Raw genomic sequence first — 17,868 nt, forward strand, 5'->3', positions numbered from 1 at the left:
ATTATCTGTTTATTAGGCAACTACTAAACCAGAAGTTTTACTCAGGATTTCTTGGTTTCAAAAAAGATGATTTTGGCTTTTTCCTCTTGATAAGGTTCAGGGTTTGGGTCTTCAAATCTTGACAGTTGTAGCAGAAAATATATATTTATTTGCAAACCTAAACCAAGGAGCAGTTTCTGTGTACCCTGAGAGCTGCAAGTTACTGAGGCTTTTAGGTATCATATGGAAATAATAGCATGTGCTTAAAGCATGACAGTTTCTCCACATAGATGGTCTATGCTTAGCCTGGACCACATCAGTAATGAGAAGCCTATGATGCATGTGTTTCTGAAGTATCTTCACAGATATATGTATGGATATTGGTGACCTAACTCATCAGGAGAGGCCACACACAGAATAATAGTGGAAGGAACTGGGGAGTGGAGGAGTTTAGGTTAATGCAGAATTTCCTTAGGTCTCCTAAATGGCTCCAACTGGCACCTTTATTTTTATAGGCAGTCAGGTTATATATATTACAAGAAGGAAGCACTCGTCTAGGAAGGAAAACTACTTGATTAAAACCATATTCCACCTTCCTTTTTTTTTTTTTTTTTGACTGAAAATGTAGAACTTTTACATCCTCTCATACTGCTGTGAACAATTTTTTCCTGCCATTCTTTCTGCCTATGGGAATAAAGGAAGTAAAGTATTTTGAAAGGATCTGACTGCTATAATAGAAAATTTTAAACTAAAATGCAAACCATGGGCCACATGCTACCTTTTGGCAGATAAACCCTGGGGAGTGCAAAGCTTGCATAATTCAAAGGCAAATCTCAGGGGGAGGGGAGTAGATCAAGAGAGGTTTTGAGTCGCAGCCAGTGGGGGAAGGGAACTACAACCATGAGAAGCAAGGCAAGAGATCCAGTATATCTGCTGGCATATCTTGTGCATTACTTGTACCTGCAGGGACCATTTCTTCATCCTCTTCCTTTTTCCTTGAGCCATTTTTGCAGCACTGTCATTGACTCTAATCTTTGTACTTGTATGTCTTTGCTGAAGGAGGTTACAACTGCAGAAGGAAGTTGCTGTTCAGCTGACAAGCAGTAAATACCACATCTTTTCCCCTTGGAAAATATGGTATTTGCCAGCAGAGGTGTGCTGTATGGCTACCTTCTGGTGACTGGTTCTTGAACACCACATTTTGATCTGTGGAACTCCCGATCACAAGATCTGCCTTGGAAGGGCTTTTTTGTTGCCTGTATGGAAGAGGCAAGGAGTCACAGTAGCATAGATAAATGCCATCTGACCGTTCTGGAGAGAATTCACAGCACCTTCTTATCACAAATTCTGTTCTGTTTTTGCAATGGCTGTCCAAGAATGGAAAAAAAAAAAAAAAAAAAGAAGTAGAATTAGATCTAAACTATTGAGACAAGCAACTGATTAAGAGGTGAAGCACAATCCATAGAAAATAATTTGTATCTTGGACTGATTTGTGTGTATTCCACTAGTTTATTGGTCAGAAGAATAGAAATTCCTCTTGTCTCTGGTGTAGTGTAACAGAGGATGATCCTGAATCTGGGCTGCACTTGGAGTTCCTAATTAAAAAGTCCATTTCTCCACTGATACTCCTATGTAGCTAGCATAAACACTGGGTAAGCATAAAGAAAAGACATCAATTTAGTAGTGGGAAGGCAAAATGTTACTTGGAGAACACATCATTTATTTACTACAGGAACCCCTGAACCTCAAGAAGCATACTAAATTTTGTACCCTGCTTATCAAAAAACACCTAACCATATTCTTCAAATAATTTAAAATACCATCTGATACAATCTTTGTAGGCAGTAATTAAGGAAGACTGGTGATTTTAAAATTAGCAATAATAGTTCAAAAAAAAAAGAGAATTAATCCCATCCAATTAATACCCCACATACTTTTCTTAACTGATTTGCTTTTAGCCTTAGATGATTCAGTTGTTTTATACTTCCTCCTTTGAAGAGAAGGTGCCTTTTTGTTACATGAAGGTAGTCTGTTTAACATTAGGAAGCACAGCTCTCTCCATTCCATCGGCACCTTTCTTTCTGCTGTTGATATTTTATTTCCATATGAGCTGAGGAGTTTCAGAAATTGTGAAGAATCAGCTTGGACATAGCATTTGGTATGTTATTTGAATGTGCCACTTCTGATTATATAAAGAGAGAAAATAATTCTTTTATTTTCAGTTTTAAGGCATATGGGGTAGATTATTTTATGGATAATAGCTTTTAAATGTTGCCTGAGATTAATATCTTTGGGTAAATTTTATGCATCTTAGACCTATCTCTTATGAGTCTAATTTTATTTTTAAATATTTACAGTTTGAGAGACTTCTGTGCTTTCCAAAAGAAGTTACAAGGATGTTTAGTTTACATGACCCCAGTTTCATGACAGCAGTAGCAGATCTGATATCTTATCCCAGAGAAAGCATTTTTGGCCTCTCTTTTAGCTGTGTTCATGGTGGGAGTTAATAGCATATTTCAGCTCTAACTCAGCTGGAGAACTCTGAGAGCAGTGAATCTTTCACAAAGTATAAACATGATTTGTATTTATAGCATAGTTAACATTTACTAAATAGTTGGGAAAACGATCAGTCTGGTTTTAGCAGGTTGGGCAACAGTCTTTGTTGTGGCTGTGATGAGTTTTAAAAAGTAGGATAAAGCGATTATAAAATACTGTCACAGAGCAGTAAATTTAGATGTGCTGAATTCAGTAAGTAACAAATTTGTGCAGGCAAAATTCAAAGTACTGTAGAAACAATCTTTGAATCATCTCTGGCCAGAAGTATGTTGCACAGATGGCATGCTTGACGTTGTACAGCACAGGAACAGTGTGAAAAGCCAAATAAATGTTAAGAATTGGTCTAGTTTTAATTGCAAATCTATACTGAAATACCATTATATGGAGCCAGAATTAAGAAGAATATATTTAAAGGAAAACATACTGATTTCATGGCTAAGGAAAGGTGCAGCCAAACCTGTCTTCTACTGTGAAGGTACGTGGAGCAGGATTACGTAGTGAATACGGGGTGTCCGATGCTGTTGTGGGTGGGCAGGTACTGCTGCTGCACGAAATCAGCTTGCCTGGGCACCAGGACTCTGCCATGAAAAGATGAGTATTTTCTTCTGCTAAAGGGAGCTTTAAGATAACAGGAGCGCCATGCCTGCCCCCAGTTCGTGTCATTTACCTATTAATTCTCACATCACCGCTCACCCTGTGGTGTGTCAGTGGTGTGGGAGTAAACAGGCAAAATGAGCATAAACAAGTGTTTACTGTGATATCTGGGAGGTGCGGCACTTCTTTGATTCGATTCAGCCCAGAGTTTGACATGATGAATGGGGGTTTATTGCCCTTTGTCTTAACTTACGTATTTACTACAGCGCTTAGAAACAGACATAAAAGTATTCAGCTAGGTTTCTATCCAGAAAAATATTTGACCTGGATGTTCTCTTTTGTCCTTCATTACAGAATAGATTCTGATTTTACCTGGTGCTTCCGCTTCTCTATCCAGCAGGAAAAGGTGATATTTTAGAGTTCATTAAAGTAGGACTGAGAGGCCTGATGTACAAGGATTAAAAAAATAAGAACCAAACAACTGCTTTGGCTGGAAGTAGTAAAGCTTTTTGGAAGGAGGCAACTCATGTAAATTAGTTCTTCAGCTCCGAGTGCTTTTTTCTCAGCCCCTGATTGAAATTCAAAGGATAGATATTTTCAGCGCAGTCAGTTCCCTCACCTCTTCTTGCTTGACCTGTCTTGTGGATCTATCAGAGCCAGAGAGGCCTTGAGACCCCCTGGGCTCTTCACATTTTCATTTGTGCCTGGCTGGTCAGTCCTTGATAGCTGACATATTCGTTGGCCAGCATTAAATAAGAAAAAGTAATCAAAAGATAAACAAGGGATGGAAGAAAGTGATGTTCATAATCCTTCAAAAATAGCTATTTTGAATGGAAAGTGTTTCCATTTTAAAACTTTTTTTTTTCTTCCATATGTGGAAAGAATGAGATATACTAGTGTATAGATAACTGTATAGCTACTGTTATCTGTACACTAAGCCATTTAGCCTTGAATCAAACATGGAAGAAGGCTACAAAAATGTCATCATTTTTTGTGTCATCAGCATGCTTCAATTATTTGCAGACTCTTTATGCAGTCCAAACAATATCTGTATTGACTTTCACAGCAATAGGGAAACTAAAAATTTTTGTTTGGAGTGTTTTCATTGTATTTGCTCATTGCAGCCCAGGGTGTCTGGCTCATCAATGTTCCCACTGTGTCTACAGATGTGGTGTGGTATTTACTTACCAAACAGAATTATATTAGTTATTAGTTCCGTCTGAACAATAGCTGCTTCTTGAGTGAGAAAACTTGCGATCATGCCAAAGGTGCTTTTCCTCAAACAGTGTCCCAAAATCAAGTCTCAGTTAAACACTACATTTTATTAAAGGCTAACAAAAAGTTCATTCATTGCAGTAGAAGACTCTGAGATAATATTGTACCCATACTTTGAAAACAGCTGGTTTGATCTTGCAGGTAGTAGTTATTTATTTATTTAAATAAATGTATTTCTTAGCTTAGCAAAATTAGTTATTTGTTTCTTTTTCACAGTTGTTACAGATTCTGAAAGGTGATCACGCAAAAAAGTTCAACGACCATTAAATGTTAGATTTTTACATCCGTATATCCACTTCCTTCAGATCGAAATGTTTTGTTTTAATGAAGCTTTTTTACTTAATAGAGGTGGCATCAAAGTTGAAGAAATGCCACGGATTGCTAACATTAGAACAGATTTCTTTTTTCCAGAGGAAAAGTTTTGTATCAGAAAACCTGGAGTCAGCTAAGTAGCAAGTAGACTGTGTGAAGGTAGCAAGCTTTAAAGGTTATGTTTAGCTATTTAGAGGAGTGAATGAATAATTTGAGAAACTGATGAAGTTTCAAGGTATTGCACATGGCAATGCCACTACTTTCTGTGTGATAATTACTGATTTTAAATGAAAGCACTGAGTTGCTCTCTTGGAATCTTCAGCTGCCACAGTGAAGAGAGGTGTGAGGCAATTTTGGTTGTGGTGCTCAAATAAAACGGAGACTGTTATATTTTTAAAAACTAGCCCCAGAGCTGCTTAGGATTTTGCTTGTACTGAATCCAGCTTTATTTGCAGGTCTTTAAATTCATCTTAACTTTGTTTTTAGACTCTTTTCCCTTTTTATTTTCAGTCTCTTTGAAGTAATACCAGACCTGTTTTTTTAGTTCTATTTTTTTTATCTGCTTCTTTCCAGTAGCCAAAGATTTAGGTGTTTTGAATGAGCACATCAGTGCTCCAGACAGAGATACTGTTTGAAATTATCCATGAACCCAGTGCCTCTGAACATTATTGAGTGACATTTGTTTCTGTTGGTTGTGTCTGCTCTGACTAACTGGTTTCTTTCAGATTGGCAGCTGGGATTACGCTGCAGTAGACGGACAGCTGCGTGAACTGGAGATTGCAGCCAGGCCCTGCTATGCCTCTGTTTAATATGCCTGGAATGTATATATTCAGATTGGAACAACTTGCATGGCCCTGAGGGGGATCTATTTGTATTCTTACAAACTGTGATTACTTCCTGCTTTACTTTAATGACTGCCATGTAATTGTCATCCTGATTTGTCTGAACAAAAATACTTTGTTTTTCTTTATTCTCACAGAAAATTTCTTCATGTACTTTGAGAGCTGGGTTATTGGTTTTGTTTTTAAAGGTGTAGTGGAAGGTATCCTACACTGTGCTCCTTAATATTCTTTTCTGTGATGCAAACAGAAGAAAGTATTATTCATATATTGAATCGCAAATAGCTCTGAGAAAAACAAAAAAAATCCTGTGTAGGGTAACACCCCCCTGCCCCCCAGGGGTCTGTAGTAGTTTGGATTTAATAAATAACAAGTGGTTAGACTAGTAGCCAACTTCCAAACAGACAACTGTGGTATTTTGAGCAGACAGAAGGAAATGAAATTAGAAAAAAAAAAATTATGCGAAAGATGTGTTTCTTGCAAAGAAGCTACAAGGAAGGAAGAAAAAACCCCCTATGTTTCATTTACATGTGATGGCTTTCATTTCTACGTTGTTTTCTTGTGTAACGAGGCATGCTCAGTTTTGTTACATATATCCCTAATGCACCGCAGCAGGCAAAGGTTGTGCACTTTTTACTTCTTACCAACTTGCTAGTGTACTCTAATAATGTCCCCCTCTGCAGGTTGTTGACAGTATTTCTGCCCACACTTTAGCTCTGAAGCCGTAAACCTGTGTTATCTGAGTTGAAGTAGTAACTGCATCAGCGGGCTGCCACAGGCATCCTTACTTTTTGCAGGCATGGTTAATAATACCTAGAGAACAGTATGTAACTCTTGATCTTGTAGTATCTTTTCTTTAGCCTTTCTTCTCTCCTTGCTCCATTCCCTCCCCCTGCCATTTGCTAGATTTCGAAGGTAGGATAGGCCAATTTTCTTTAAACCAGTACATTAAGTGAATAGTGCAATGATAAAAGATTGAAGTGATTCAATATAAAAGGGTTGATTTGCGAAGTCGAAAGAAGAGAAAGGTTTTTCTTGTTTGGCATGAAGAAATTAGGCTGCTCATTTTATTTTTAAAACAGTGGATGGGAGTGTGTGAATTTATAATACTAACATTTGAGCGCTATATTTTTTCTCCAGGTCAAGTGTAGTGCAATATCCCCAGGGCAGGTGTATAGTCAGCAAGTTGCCTGTTTCGGACAAGCATTTTGCCATTTTTCACAATCTTGATCTAACAGAGTTCGTTATGAAACAAGGGGAGATGGTACTATAAAGAGCTCGTCTTCTATAATCTTTAACCTGTTTCCAGCAATTTTATCTAATTGTTATGAATCATTCTTGTTCTTTGGCTAGTGTTATCTGTGTCTCTGTGGTCCCTGAGAAATTGAACGAAGAATCTTACTGTAGGACTCTGAGTGACTATCTGGTCGGCAGAGGTTTTCTGATCACTTATCAGAGCTTGATTTTAATCACCATCCCATGGGGAAAGGAGCTAGTCAGTTGGCTGCAAAGCCATTCAACTTCACCGTCTGAGGGGAAACCTGTCAAATATTCTGTGTTCTCTGGTGCTGTAAAGCAACATCTGGGTGGAAGGAAAGGGAAAGCAAGTAATCATAATTGCATATTGCTCAAGCCAATAGAAATCACCGAGGAACATGTGTGTAAACCTTTTTGAATATTGAAAAGTGAGGTAGGAGCGGCAGAGAGCCAAAGTAATTATTTTTGCAAGAGCTGTTATTTTCTGGACATATACTGGGTAAAAAGATGGAGGATGAACCCAAAACATTTTCTGTCCCTGACATATACACTGAAAGAATATGTATTACAATGCATGATGCTGTTTCACCTGGGCTTTCAAATCTTTGGCAATTAAATCTTACAGATTCGAGAAGTAACTGGAAATACTTTGGTGTAGGTCTGTAAAGGCACATTGACTGAAAGTAACTTCTTTGTAGTGGAGTTGTAGCTTGTCGTGCGTTCAGACTGAGGCGTGCATTTTAACACGGGTATGCTGTGCCGGTAGACTCTTCAGACAATTTGGTGTTTTGTGTCTGAGTAGGCATGATGAAAACAACGCTGAGACTCTAAGGGTCTTTAAATCTATAGTTAAATGGTGTATGTCTTGCCTTTTAACTATATGGGCCTTCGTTTTAGGATTTGAGTTCAAAACTGGAGACTGTTTCATTCTTTCTCTGTGACACTCATTGCAGTTCCCCCTCCACCTGCCCTCCCTCATATTTAATTTTATAGTTCTTTCAGACATAAACATGAAAAAAAGCAATTTTGACTTAGTTTCTGAGTGTTGCTGCAAAGAAAAGTAACAAACATCTGTTTTTACCTTAACTGCATCCATATGTTCAACCTCCCCATCACCCTCCTTCCCAAAAAATTTACAGCCGTACTTGGTGGGTACTGCATACTGTTGAATTAACTTTCTTCACAGTTAGATTAGAGGGTAAATTCAGAGACTGAAAATATCCATACTAAACAGTGGCCAAAAGCTATATTATAGCTAAGCCAAGTTTTCAAGTTTTTCACTCTTCCTCTTTTAATTTACTTCCCTATTCCCCTTCTCCCCTTCCCACCCCCCCAAGAAAAGAGGAGATGATCCAGGAGACTTTATTTAGGAACAGGATATTGTGGTAGTCGGTTAAATGTTACCTTGTGAAATTTGCTTATGGCTTTCATACTTATAAATTAATTAACATTTGAAATACCGTGTTTATCACAGAAGCATGTGGTTTGAGATGCATACTGTGTGCATTATTGTAAAGAGTTAGTTACCTTGTTTTATTTTATTACTTCTGGTTGTAGCATCTGGAACAATTCTGGCCTTACCAAAGTTTTGTTTTTGTAGAGGATTAACAGGAAGATGGCTATTTTACTGAGATATTTGAGAAGCAGTGGAACAAAATGTTGAATGATATTATCTTTTACTTTGTGGTATGCTACTTGCTTTCAGAGATAAAAAATAATTCAGAGATTTGTGGAACTAAAGATGCCGTTCAGACAAAGGTTATTCCTTTCCAGTTATATAATGCCTTTAATAGATGTGAGACTAGTTGTGCACATTTCCCATATATTTCTGCCCACAATAATCTAAATGGTTGTATGCTCCAGAGGGATTCAGCAATGTGAGAACACATGCCCTCCCTGTGCCACTAGAAGAAGGCGGCTGTCTCCTAGTAATACCGACTAATGCTATTAATACATTTTTCAGCAGAATTAGGCAGCTGGGCTATAATTTGTTAGAAAGCGAGTCGATGACTTTTTGATGATCATTTTATTGTATATTCTCAGGTAAGGGGTGGATTGTTTTCTTTAAAAGAGATATTAATTATCTCTCTGAGGAAAGGATCCGCTGCTCTTAGCTGATTTTCTCTGACAGGTTGAGCAAAAGTCTGAGTGATACGTAGTGGGTAAAATAACCTGTTTTTCTCTTTCTATTGTCATGAAAATCAAGAGAATGGGGATTATTCTAGCTCCACCATCACATGTTTCCGCTGACAGTGGGGGTCATCTTGCATTTTTCTTCATGTGATCCTTCTGACTTGAGACATCATCAGAACATGCAGTTGACATCTGGATTGACTTTGGATACAATCTGGGAAAAGGAAGGAACCATTTGGGTTGCTAGTGCACTCTCTTGGTCATAATTAACAAATGTTGAAGCTAAATAAAAAATCTTTACTTTTTTTTTTTTTCTTGGTAATTAAAGGGAATGCAAAAGGTTTTTACACTGAAGTCTAGCCACTATGTCTAAACATAATTGTCCAAGTGTTGTTGCCTTTACTCCATAGTTCTTCAAATTTCTTTTGGCTCTCTGAAGACGTGGAGTAAAGAGTACATGGGTACCAATATTGTGCCTTTAATCTATGTACAATTTTGATATTTTATGAAACCGTGTTACCTGTGGTAGAACATGATCTGAATGTAGGTTTTCCCAGTTCTGTTAGCTAAAAGGGAAAGATTATGTTGGGGACTACTGCAATCCTGGAAATGTAGGCTCTCGTATTTTTTGGAAGGAGGACCAGATGGAACCTAGTGAGTCTAAAAGACTTGTTTCTGCTGGAACGATAAATCCCAAACTCAAGCTAGATCATAAACATGCATGTAGAAACTGTATGTTTAAGACCGAAAATGGAGAATTTGTGGTATTTTATACTTGTTTTTAATATCCCAGAGGGATTCTCTTCCGCACTGAGGGTAGATGGTAGACAAAGAGCTGTTCTGCTGCTGTTGTGTGGTCTAGGAGTGTGATAATGATGAACATCATGTATGTGAGCAAGCAGAGGAATCATAACTATGTCTCTTCTAGTTTTTATGTTGCTGGAAGGTGGTGAGTCCCTCTGAGATCTGGACTGTGGAAAACAGCCTTCTGACCACTGATCTTTCGTTGACTAAAGCGATTGTTCTATGTCAGTTTAGACTCTTGTTATGATGAATGTATTTGAAGCACTCTGCATCAATATGTGGTGTCTTGTATATAATTTTTCTGTTTTTAGTACTGGCATTATGTAAGGGGGTATAGTTCGTAGAGGCAGCATTGGGAATTAGAGTACATACCAGATTTCATGGGTAAGACAAAATTATGACTCCCTTTTTAAAAATTCTGACTCCCTTTAAACGCTGAGCTATCAGGGAATAGAAGTTTCTGTATTGATTGAAAGTCAATATGCAAGGAAGTTAACAAATCAGAAGCTATTATTTCTTCATCTTATCTATTTTATTTTCAGCTCTATCTGAAGGGAATGCATGAGGGCTGTGCCTCAAGAATATTTTATTCATTTTGGATAATATATTTGATATATATTTTATAGGAAATAAATAGTAAACTCTGTAGATTTGCCATAAAGATTTTGACAAGCACAGAACAACTGACATCCAGGACTGTCTGCATGCTGCTCCTCCTGTGTTGTTCTGGTTCTACCCTCAATGCAGTGCAGAATTCCCATTTGTTAGTTAAAATATTCCATTCGATCTGCAATAAATGTAGGCAAGTCTTTTTAATCTGGATATTTTGAAACAAATAGCTTTTTATGGAGAGGGTGGAGCTGCTGACCAGTATGCTGTTGCTTTTTTAATGCCTCATGTCTTAAGGGACCTCAAATTCTATGTCCTTGTGATTCCCTTGATATCTTGAGTGACAAAAACCCAGACTTGAATTTTAATGTAGCATGTCTCGTCACTAGGAAGGGAACTCCGATGGTCTTACTGAGCTTTAGTGTTTCGCGAATCTGATATTGCTGTTCCTCAAAAAGTACTCATTGAATTGTGTTTGTATGTCAGAGTTCATCCAGCTTTTGGTAGACTCACTTATTCACCAGTTCTTGGAAGATTAAGGTGCTTCCCAGAGTGGGCAAGAGTGTTAGAATCTGTCCGTAGAGTAGTTGCAGCTCTTCTGGTGAGTTCAGAAGTTTCAAAAGCCCTGCCAAATGTAATAAGGTCAGGTGTTTTGGATGGCATGCTTCCTATCAGAGGATGATTATTTTTGATGATTTTAAGGCCTTGGGTGCATTCTACTTTTGGTTTTGTTATTTCTGTAACAGGAGAACATTGTGTGTCCTAGTAATAGTCTTTATTATTATCTAAAAATGGTTACTTGTAAGAACAGGATCAGCATAAGTGTTATTCCGTTGTCTCAAAAATTTTAATGGGTGGCTAAAACAGAACAGGAAATATAAGTGTAAGGACCCTCAAGGTATGTTGGCTCAGAAAAAGGAGAAAAACATGGTGTTCTAATAGCTGAAAAGTGGCTAGTGGTTTTGTTTTCTAGCATCCAAGTGTCCCATTTAAAATACTTTTTTAAAAGGCCTGATTTTCAGGATTTATTTTGAAAGTTGGACTTGCTAATGCCTCACCTTAGGTACTCAGCATCACTAGACACTTTTGAGAATGTAGGGCTCAATGCACCATGCAGCACAGAAAATAAAGCATCAATTAGTCTGTTAGCCCACAGCAAATGCAAGGTAATTTTACTTAGTTTAGCTTACGATGAAAGAGATTTAATCTAAACTGGGTGATTTAAGATTTTCTGTAGTATTAGCCTGTTTCTCTGGATAGTGCAGGGGCCTGGCTGACAAGAAACAACTTGAATTTTGACTGCTTGATTTTATCTTCAAGCCAGTGGGCCAGTTGGTGGCAACATGGAAAACTAGCTGGACATGCCTAGGCAAGAAGTATAAGTTCACACATTTCCAAATAATTATTTTTAGGAACTCACTAAGCACGAGGTGGTATTTTCATGTATGCCTTGTGAAGAAAGTGATAAAGCATGTTGCTGAAGGTAGAGAAACTTTCTAAAAATTTTTGTTGCGTTATATTTTCATGTTCTCCTTTAGCTGCATTTAATATCAGTCTTGCTGTCAGTAGTTTACTGCATCCTAAAGTTGTTTGCTCTTTTTGAATAAAAATGAAAATAAGAAAAAAGCTGGGCGTCACTTTCATTGTAGTTACTGCTGTGCAACTAAGCAATGAAATTTAAATATAAAGTAGAACACTCTTAACACCTATAGAAACTTTTTAAAAATTAACTTTTGTTTCTGAGTTATGATACAAACAGGATAAGCCAGTGTTAGAAAGGAAAAATGGAGCCAATAAAGAGGGTTTCTGATTATAAGAGCTTGTTTCTGTTTAATATCATTGAGCAGGATGAGGTTTTGCAGTTTCTCATGGAAATAGCATCCACAGTACTAAAATGATTACCTCATTCTTAGTACCAGTGCCAAGCACTTAGCCCCACAGTGAACACACGGGGTTGATTTTCAACATGAAACAAGCCAGAAGTGTGGAATGACATTTTCAGGTGACAGTTATGGTTCTATTGCCTGTAATTAGCACCTCTTAACATGCAAACCTGCCTGTGCCTTTTCCAGGCTGTTGAAGCTCAAATACGAAGTTTTGGACAGACCCCTTCCCAACTGCTCATAGAACCACATCCTCCAAGAAGTTCTGCCATGCAGGTGGTAAGTACCATATTAACTCTTTGTGAGCTGCCATTTTGTTCACTTCCTTTGCTATCTTAAAGTTACAGAACTGGCCACTTTGCTTTGCTTTTATGTGGTCATGGAATTGGGTTATTAAAAACAGCAGATGAGTTACGATTTTGTAGGACTGGGAGTGTGCACAGTGCTTAACTATTATTTTATTTATGGCTGAAAGGATTGTATTGATTTTTAGTACAGACCTTTTTTGTCAGTGTAATCTAAGAACACTTCATCAGTTGATTTTGTTAATACCATACCTGTACAGGTGAGAGCCAGTCATCATGGAGACAATTTAGTTAATCTTTGGCAGATTCCCCAAGAAGCATGGATTTAGGAGGTGGAACTTCCTTGTCTTTTCCCCCAGGCATAGGTTTTCCCCTAAAACCAGGATTACTAGGAATTCATGAGCTGAAACTTACATAGCAAAGAATGTGACTAAATGTGTTTTGCAGTAAAGCTGGGGTGATAAAATCCAGGCAGTGAGCATTAACATGCTTTCCCTTTTACCTCTACTTGTGTCTAATATAATTTTATTATACGAACTATTATTTTATTACTGATTACTTTCCATATCGTGTTGTGTGCAGTCCTTGGGCCTGAAAAATCATTTGAGTTGTCATAGATCCAGAACTAAGTATGTTAAGTGATACTCTGACAAGTGGAGCAAATGGTCTGCTAATTCACAAGTTTTTCAAGAGGTTACATTTCCTTATTGTTAAATGGACATTTCACACTGAAATATTAAAAAAAAAAAAAAAGACATTTTCTTCTTGTATATTCTGCAAGATGTATGTTCTGCTCAAGCAGACTGAGGCTATTAGATGAAAAGCATATCTGAAGTGCAAAAGGTTTTAGAAAAATTAGACAAAAATCTGAAATGTTTCCAAAGTAGCTTACAAACCCTATGATGTAGGAGTCATAAGAAACGTAAACTTCCTTGTCAAATGTTATCTTTTCTCAAAGATGTCATGTGTTGTGCCTAAGACTTGCTCAGCTGACTGTCCCCCTACCCCCCCCCCCGGCCCTTTCTGCAGCCAGTACATCCTACACTTTTGACAGCTGTGCTGTAAACATGCTGCTGCCCTGGGATTCCTTGTGCTGGATGGACAGAGCGGACTGTGCTGATTTGTGACCTGCTGGTCCGTTGCACCTCGCACACAGCGTCCTGGGGCCGCAGACCGCGGCGGTGACTTGCGTGTGCAACCCACGGGGCTCTCTCAGAGGAGCCCTGTTAACAGGGATGTTGGGGAGCCCAAGTGCCCTCAACATACAGCTACACGCCATATGTGTGTCCGTCTGTCATGGTGCCAGGCACTAGGCACTTGCTCTAATTTAGAGGGATTTGTTTCAGAAAGAGGAGGAACTTGAGAAGTTGATTGTTGATGTGTTTGTCAGACCCATTGTTATATAAATAAATTTGATGTCAGGAAGCAGTTTGGGTGGTTTTATCATCGTATTTTTCATGACACTAAATTAGCAGAAATTTAGTATGTAATGGAAGAAGTTAAATTCTTCTTTTGGTTAAATTCTAACTCCTGTGTTTTTTGGGGGGCTGAGGTACACACAGAAAAAAACCCTTATTTCTCCACTTGCTTTGCCCAGTTTTGTGGTTATTAATATATGACTTTATAATAGCACTATAGTGAGTGGTTTTAAAAGTAGTATTCCTGGAGCTGAAATACAGTAAGGATGTTTTTCCTGCCACAATCTTGAATTATTTCTAGTTGTATTATTTGCCGAGTGTTCTGTTTTCATGTGTGTGTGTGCATGTATGCATGAATACAGCCGAATTGTAAGCTACCACGTGCTGTGTTAAGTGCACAAGCCATAATATACACCAGGTGTAGTAATTAGCAGTCACACGAAGACTGCCTATTTGTCTGGTTTTGCTGCTGTTGCTGTATCCCCTTGTGTTTTCAACCATCAGATAGCTGGATTTAATTGAGGCCACATCAGATGAGGCATTACTGACACCTTTAATTGAATGAGCATCCAGGGAGGATTAACTCATAATATTGATTGGCTTTTAGCCACTTGCTCAGAAGGGTGTCTGGGTAGCTTATTAGTTGCTTTTATTTACACCTTTATGCAAAGACTGTAAATAGGAATTCATAGAGCAATATGTTTTTCTAAGTACTCTTAATAACTTTTTAAAAAGGAGTGATAATAAAAATGCAAATGTATTTAATTTTTTTATTAGTTCTGTATAAATATACATTAAATGTATGCACTTACATACACATATATGTAATGAAATATTGCAGGTGGAAAATAGCCAAGAACACTTCATTAGTGTTCTTAATTCAGTTATTAGAAAATTACAAATACTAGAGCAATATGGCTACTGGTGACTAGGATGGTTGTATTTCTACATCTCAATGGAGTTCTGGTTTTTTAGGTACACCATACAATCACAAAGACATTAAGTTTTGCTTTTCCTCTTTATGTTTGATATCCGGATCTAAGGCCCTCAGTATTTTGTTTCGACATTTGCAGTATTGTTAGAGAGCTTAGTTTAAAAGTTATTAAACTTTTCAACTTACTAAATTAAAAAACTAAAACCTGAAAATATTATGTTGATAGTGAGGGTCTGGATTCATTCCCTCCCTTTAGTATTTCTAGAAACAACACAGGATAGTGTCTGTAATCACATCCACTTTATATTCTTTACAACTGCATTTAATTATGTTTGTCCTTTGAAACACATTTGCAGTGAAGTCTTCTACTTTGCATTCATAAATCTTGTTTTTGTACACCAGAAATATATACAGAACATATATCTAGTGTGTGTGTGTATCTGTTTATTTTAATGTGCTTTCATGTTCTCATCTGGCTTGTAAAGAATTGCAGTCTGCCAATTTAATGCAACTTGAGACAATCTCTGGGAGCAGGAATTTCTTTTGCTCACTTTTTTTGGGGGGGGGCATTGGGGGGGTGGGGGTGTTTCCCTCCTAGTTTGGCATTGCTTTTCTTGACATACTATCTCTGCAGATATGAAGGAGAATTTTTTTGGCAGAGATAGGTGATTGGAAACTTTTGGTTTAATCTGCTGTGATCTGTAACAAAGTTTGTATATAAGACACCCTGTGTTCAGCAAGGCCCTCAATAGTGTACATGAAGGTTTTTCTACCTAAAACGGTTGTTTCCACAAGCCTGTCTGCTCTTATTGCATTTGCTTTTCACTGCAGCTGCTGTTGGATCTTGTGGGTTTTAATCCAATCTTCCTTCTCTTGTCCTGTCTTCTTTTCTCCTCCCCATGTTTTCTTTTCCTGTGTATTTGGGTTCTTGTTGCATGCACTCAACAGTATCTCCTCCTGCAGAGTCCATTGATGTTCACAGACCAAGCTCAACAGGATGTTATCATGGTTCTAAAGTTCCCATCCAACTCCCCTGTCACTCATGTAGCAGCCAACACCCAGCCTGGTCTGGCCACTCCTGCTGTGATCACAGTTACTGCAAATAGGCTATTTGCTGTAAACAAGTGGCATAATCTTCCTGGTAAGTAAATTACAGTAAGTAGCCTAAGAAACCACTGCTGTCAAGCAGTACTTCTGTTGTCTATTTCAAAAGTGGCTGCAGAGCCACAATTTAAAGTGTGAAGAGCAAGTCCAGTTCATTGACACAGCGTGCTCTTCACATGTGGACTTAGTTTCTCCTTAAAAAGGTAATCTGAACTATTGTGTGGTAAGATGCATAGCACACAAAAGATTTGTAGCAACAGTATATTGCTTTCCAATCGATTGGGCACTATGCAAGAAAGCAAAACCAGTATATCACTATTTGATTGTCATAAAGTCACCCTCTTCCTCTTGAATTTGTTTTTCAGTCACATGGAAGCCTGAACCATATCATGGCAAAGACAAGTTGTAACACATGTAGAACTTGCCTGAAATCTTTTCTGCTATCTTCTAGTTGCTTATGAACCCCATATTCTGATATTAAAGCCACTCAATGAGAATTAAAAGATAAAATATATGGGAAACCTGTATCTTCTGTAACTTAAACATCCCAAAGTTATCAGGTGCTTATGTATTTGTCAATATGAAAGGAAAACAACATACCCATTATGCATAGCACCCAATCAGATTAATTATCCTTTAAAAATGTGTTGTGCTTGAGAATATAGTAGTTCTGTCTTCAATTTTAATATTCTCTCGTCTCAAAGGCATTCGTCTTCCTTTCCTTGACTATGACAGTCTCAGGCCCAAGCTGTGAGAAGTAGTTTATTTCAGTGCTATGCAATAAATATGGTCAAAGGCTTTTCAAGAAAGGGGAAAAAGAGCTTCTACTCATATAGCTTAAATAGAAGTTATTTGCACCGTAGTAATATACTCACATCACTGAAATTCCTACTAAGAAATCTGGACCCATGGTCCTTGAAAAGATTTTGAAGAAAGCCAGATGACTCCCACAGTTTTTCCTAGTTCTCACAAATTACCTCTCAACGTTGTACAAATAGAAACATCTATGTATTATTTCACCCACCCAAGAAATGCTTAAAAAGAAAGGTGGGAAGGAAGGGGGAAGGGAGGCATGTCTAGATAACAAGTTGTGAGCAAGAACTATTTACAGGGCTCTTGACATTTGTTTGAAAGGAGGATGGCAATATCCTCTCATACCTTGGATGTGTGACCTTAGGCATGTAATATTCAAGGCTTTTCAAAAATGGCCTTTGTGGACATACAACAGTCATGGGAAAAGAAGACGTTCTAAAGTGGTAGGAGTTGATTTTGCTTTCCTCATAAGTCTGCTGGTTGGTGATCTGTGAGCAAGCAACCAATTGTTGAGTGTAGTAATCAACTGGTTTGAGTTGAACAAACCCTTCAGATTTTGTTTTTTCTCTCACCTCTGAAAGGGAGAACAGTAAGTTCTGCTTTTGAGTCACTATTTTTTCCTTTAGAGGCATTTTACACTTGTCTTGCCTTTACAAAGAGCTCAGGAAAACCTACAGTTCCAGACAAACAAAAGCCAATCAAATAAAACCAAAACCCAGCAAAAACCCACCTCACCCCACCTCTTTGAGAGCACAGTGATCAACTGCAGGCTGTTAATGGAGTACTATGCTTAAGGTATCTGGGTATGGACTCCTGAGACTAGCCTTCACTATTGTTGCCTTCAAATTTTGTACCAAAATGAGATCTGCTAGGATTAGAGGACAGGTATCATTACTACTCCATATCTCCTGCTGTGGGCTTAGCATTGTCTTTACTAATGAGGCATCATGATAAAAAAGTGAAGTTGCCAAGTGTCCAGTTGTCACCGATGTGTAATTAAAAATTGCATTCCTGCTTTTGTATATGAGTTTGGTGTCTTTGCTGACATCTAAT

At 37.9% G+C, this 17,868-nt stretch overlaps 1 protein-coding gene across 9 annotated transcripts in view; it reads left to right on the top strand.

The window, feature by feature from the left end:
- Nucleotides 1–17,868, top strand: part of LRBA (LPS responsive beige-like anchor protein) — a 424,097-nt gene that overhangs the window by 367,944 nt on the left and 38,285 nt on the right. For 7 of the 9 annotated variants that reach the window (XM_074867473.1, XM_074867474.1, XM_074867478.1 and 4 more), the window contains 2 exons: nt 12,431–12,520; nt 15,847–16,039. In XM_074867473.1, coding sequence (XP_074723574.1) covers nt 12,431–12,520; nt 15,847–16,039 — 283 coding nt within the window. The remainder of the gene's footprint in view (nt 1–12,430; nt 12,521–15,846; nt 16,040–17,868) is intronic. The other 2 variants (XM_074867476.1, XM_074867477.1) reach the window with 1 other exon arrangement.

Source organism: Strix uralensis, chromosome 4 (assembly GCF_047716275.1).
Source record: "Strix uralensis isolate ZFMK-TIS-50842 chromosome 4, bStrUra1, whole genome shotgun sequence".
Lineage (NCBI taxonomy): Eukaryota > Metazoa > Chordata > Aves > Strigiformes > Strigidae > Strix > Strix uralensis.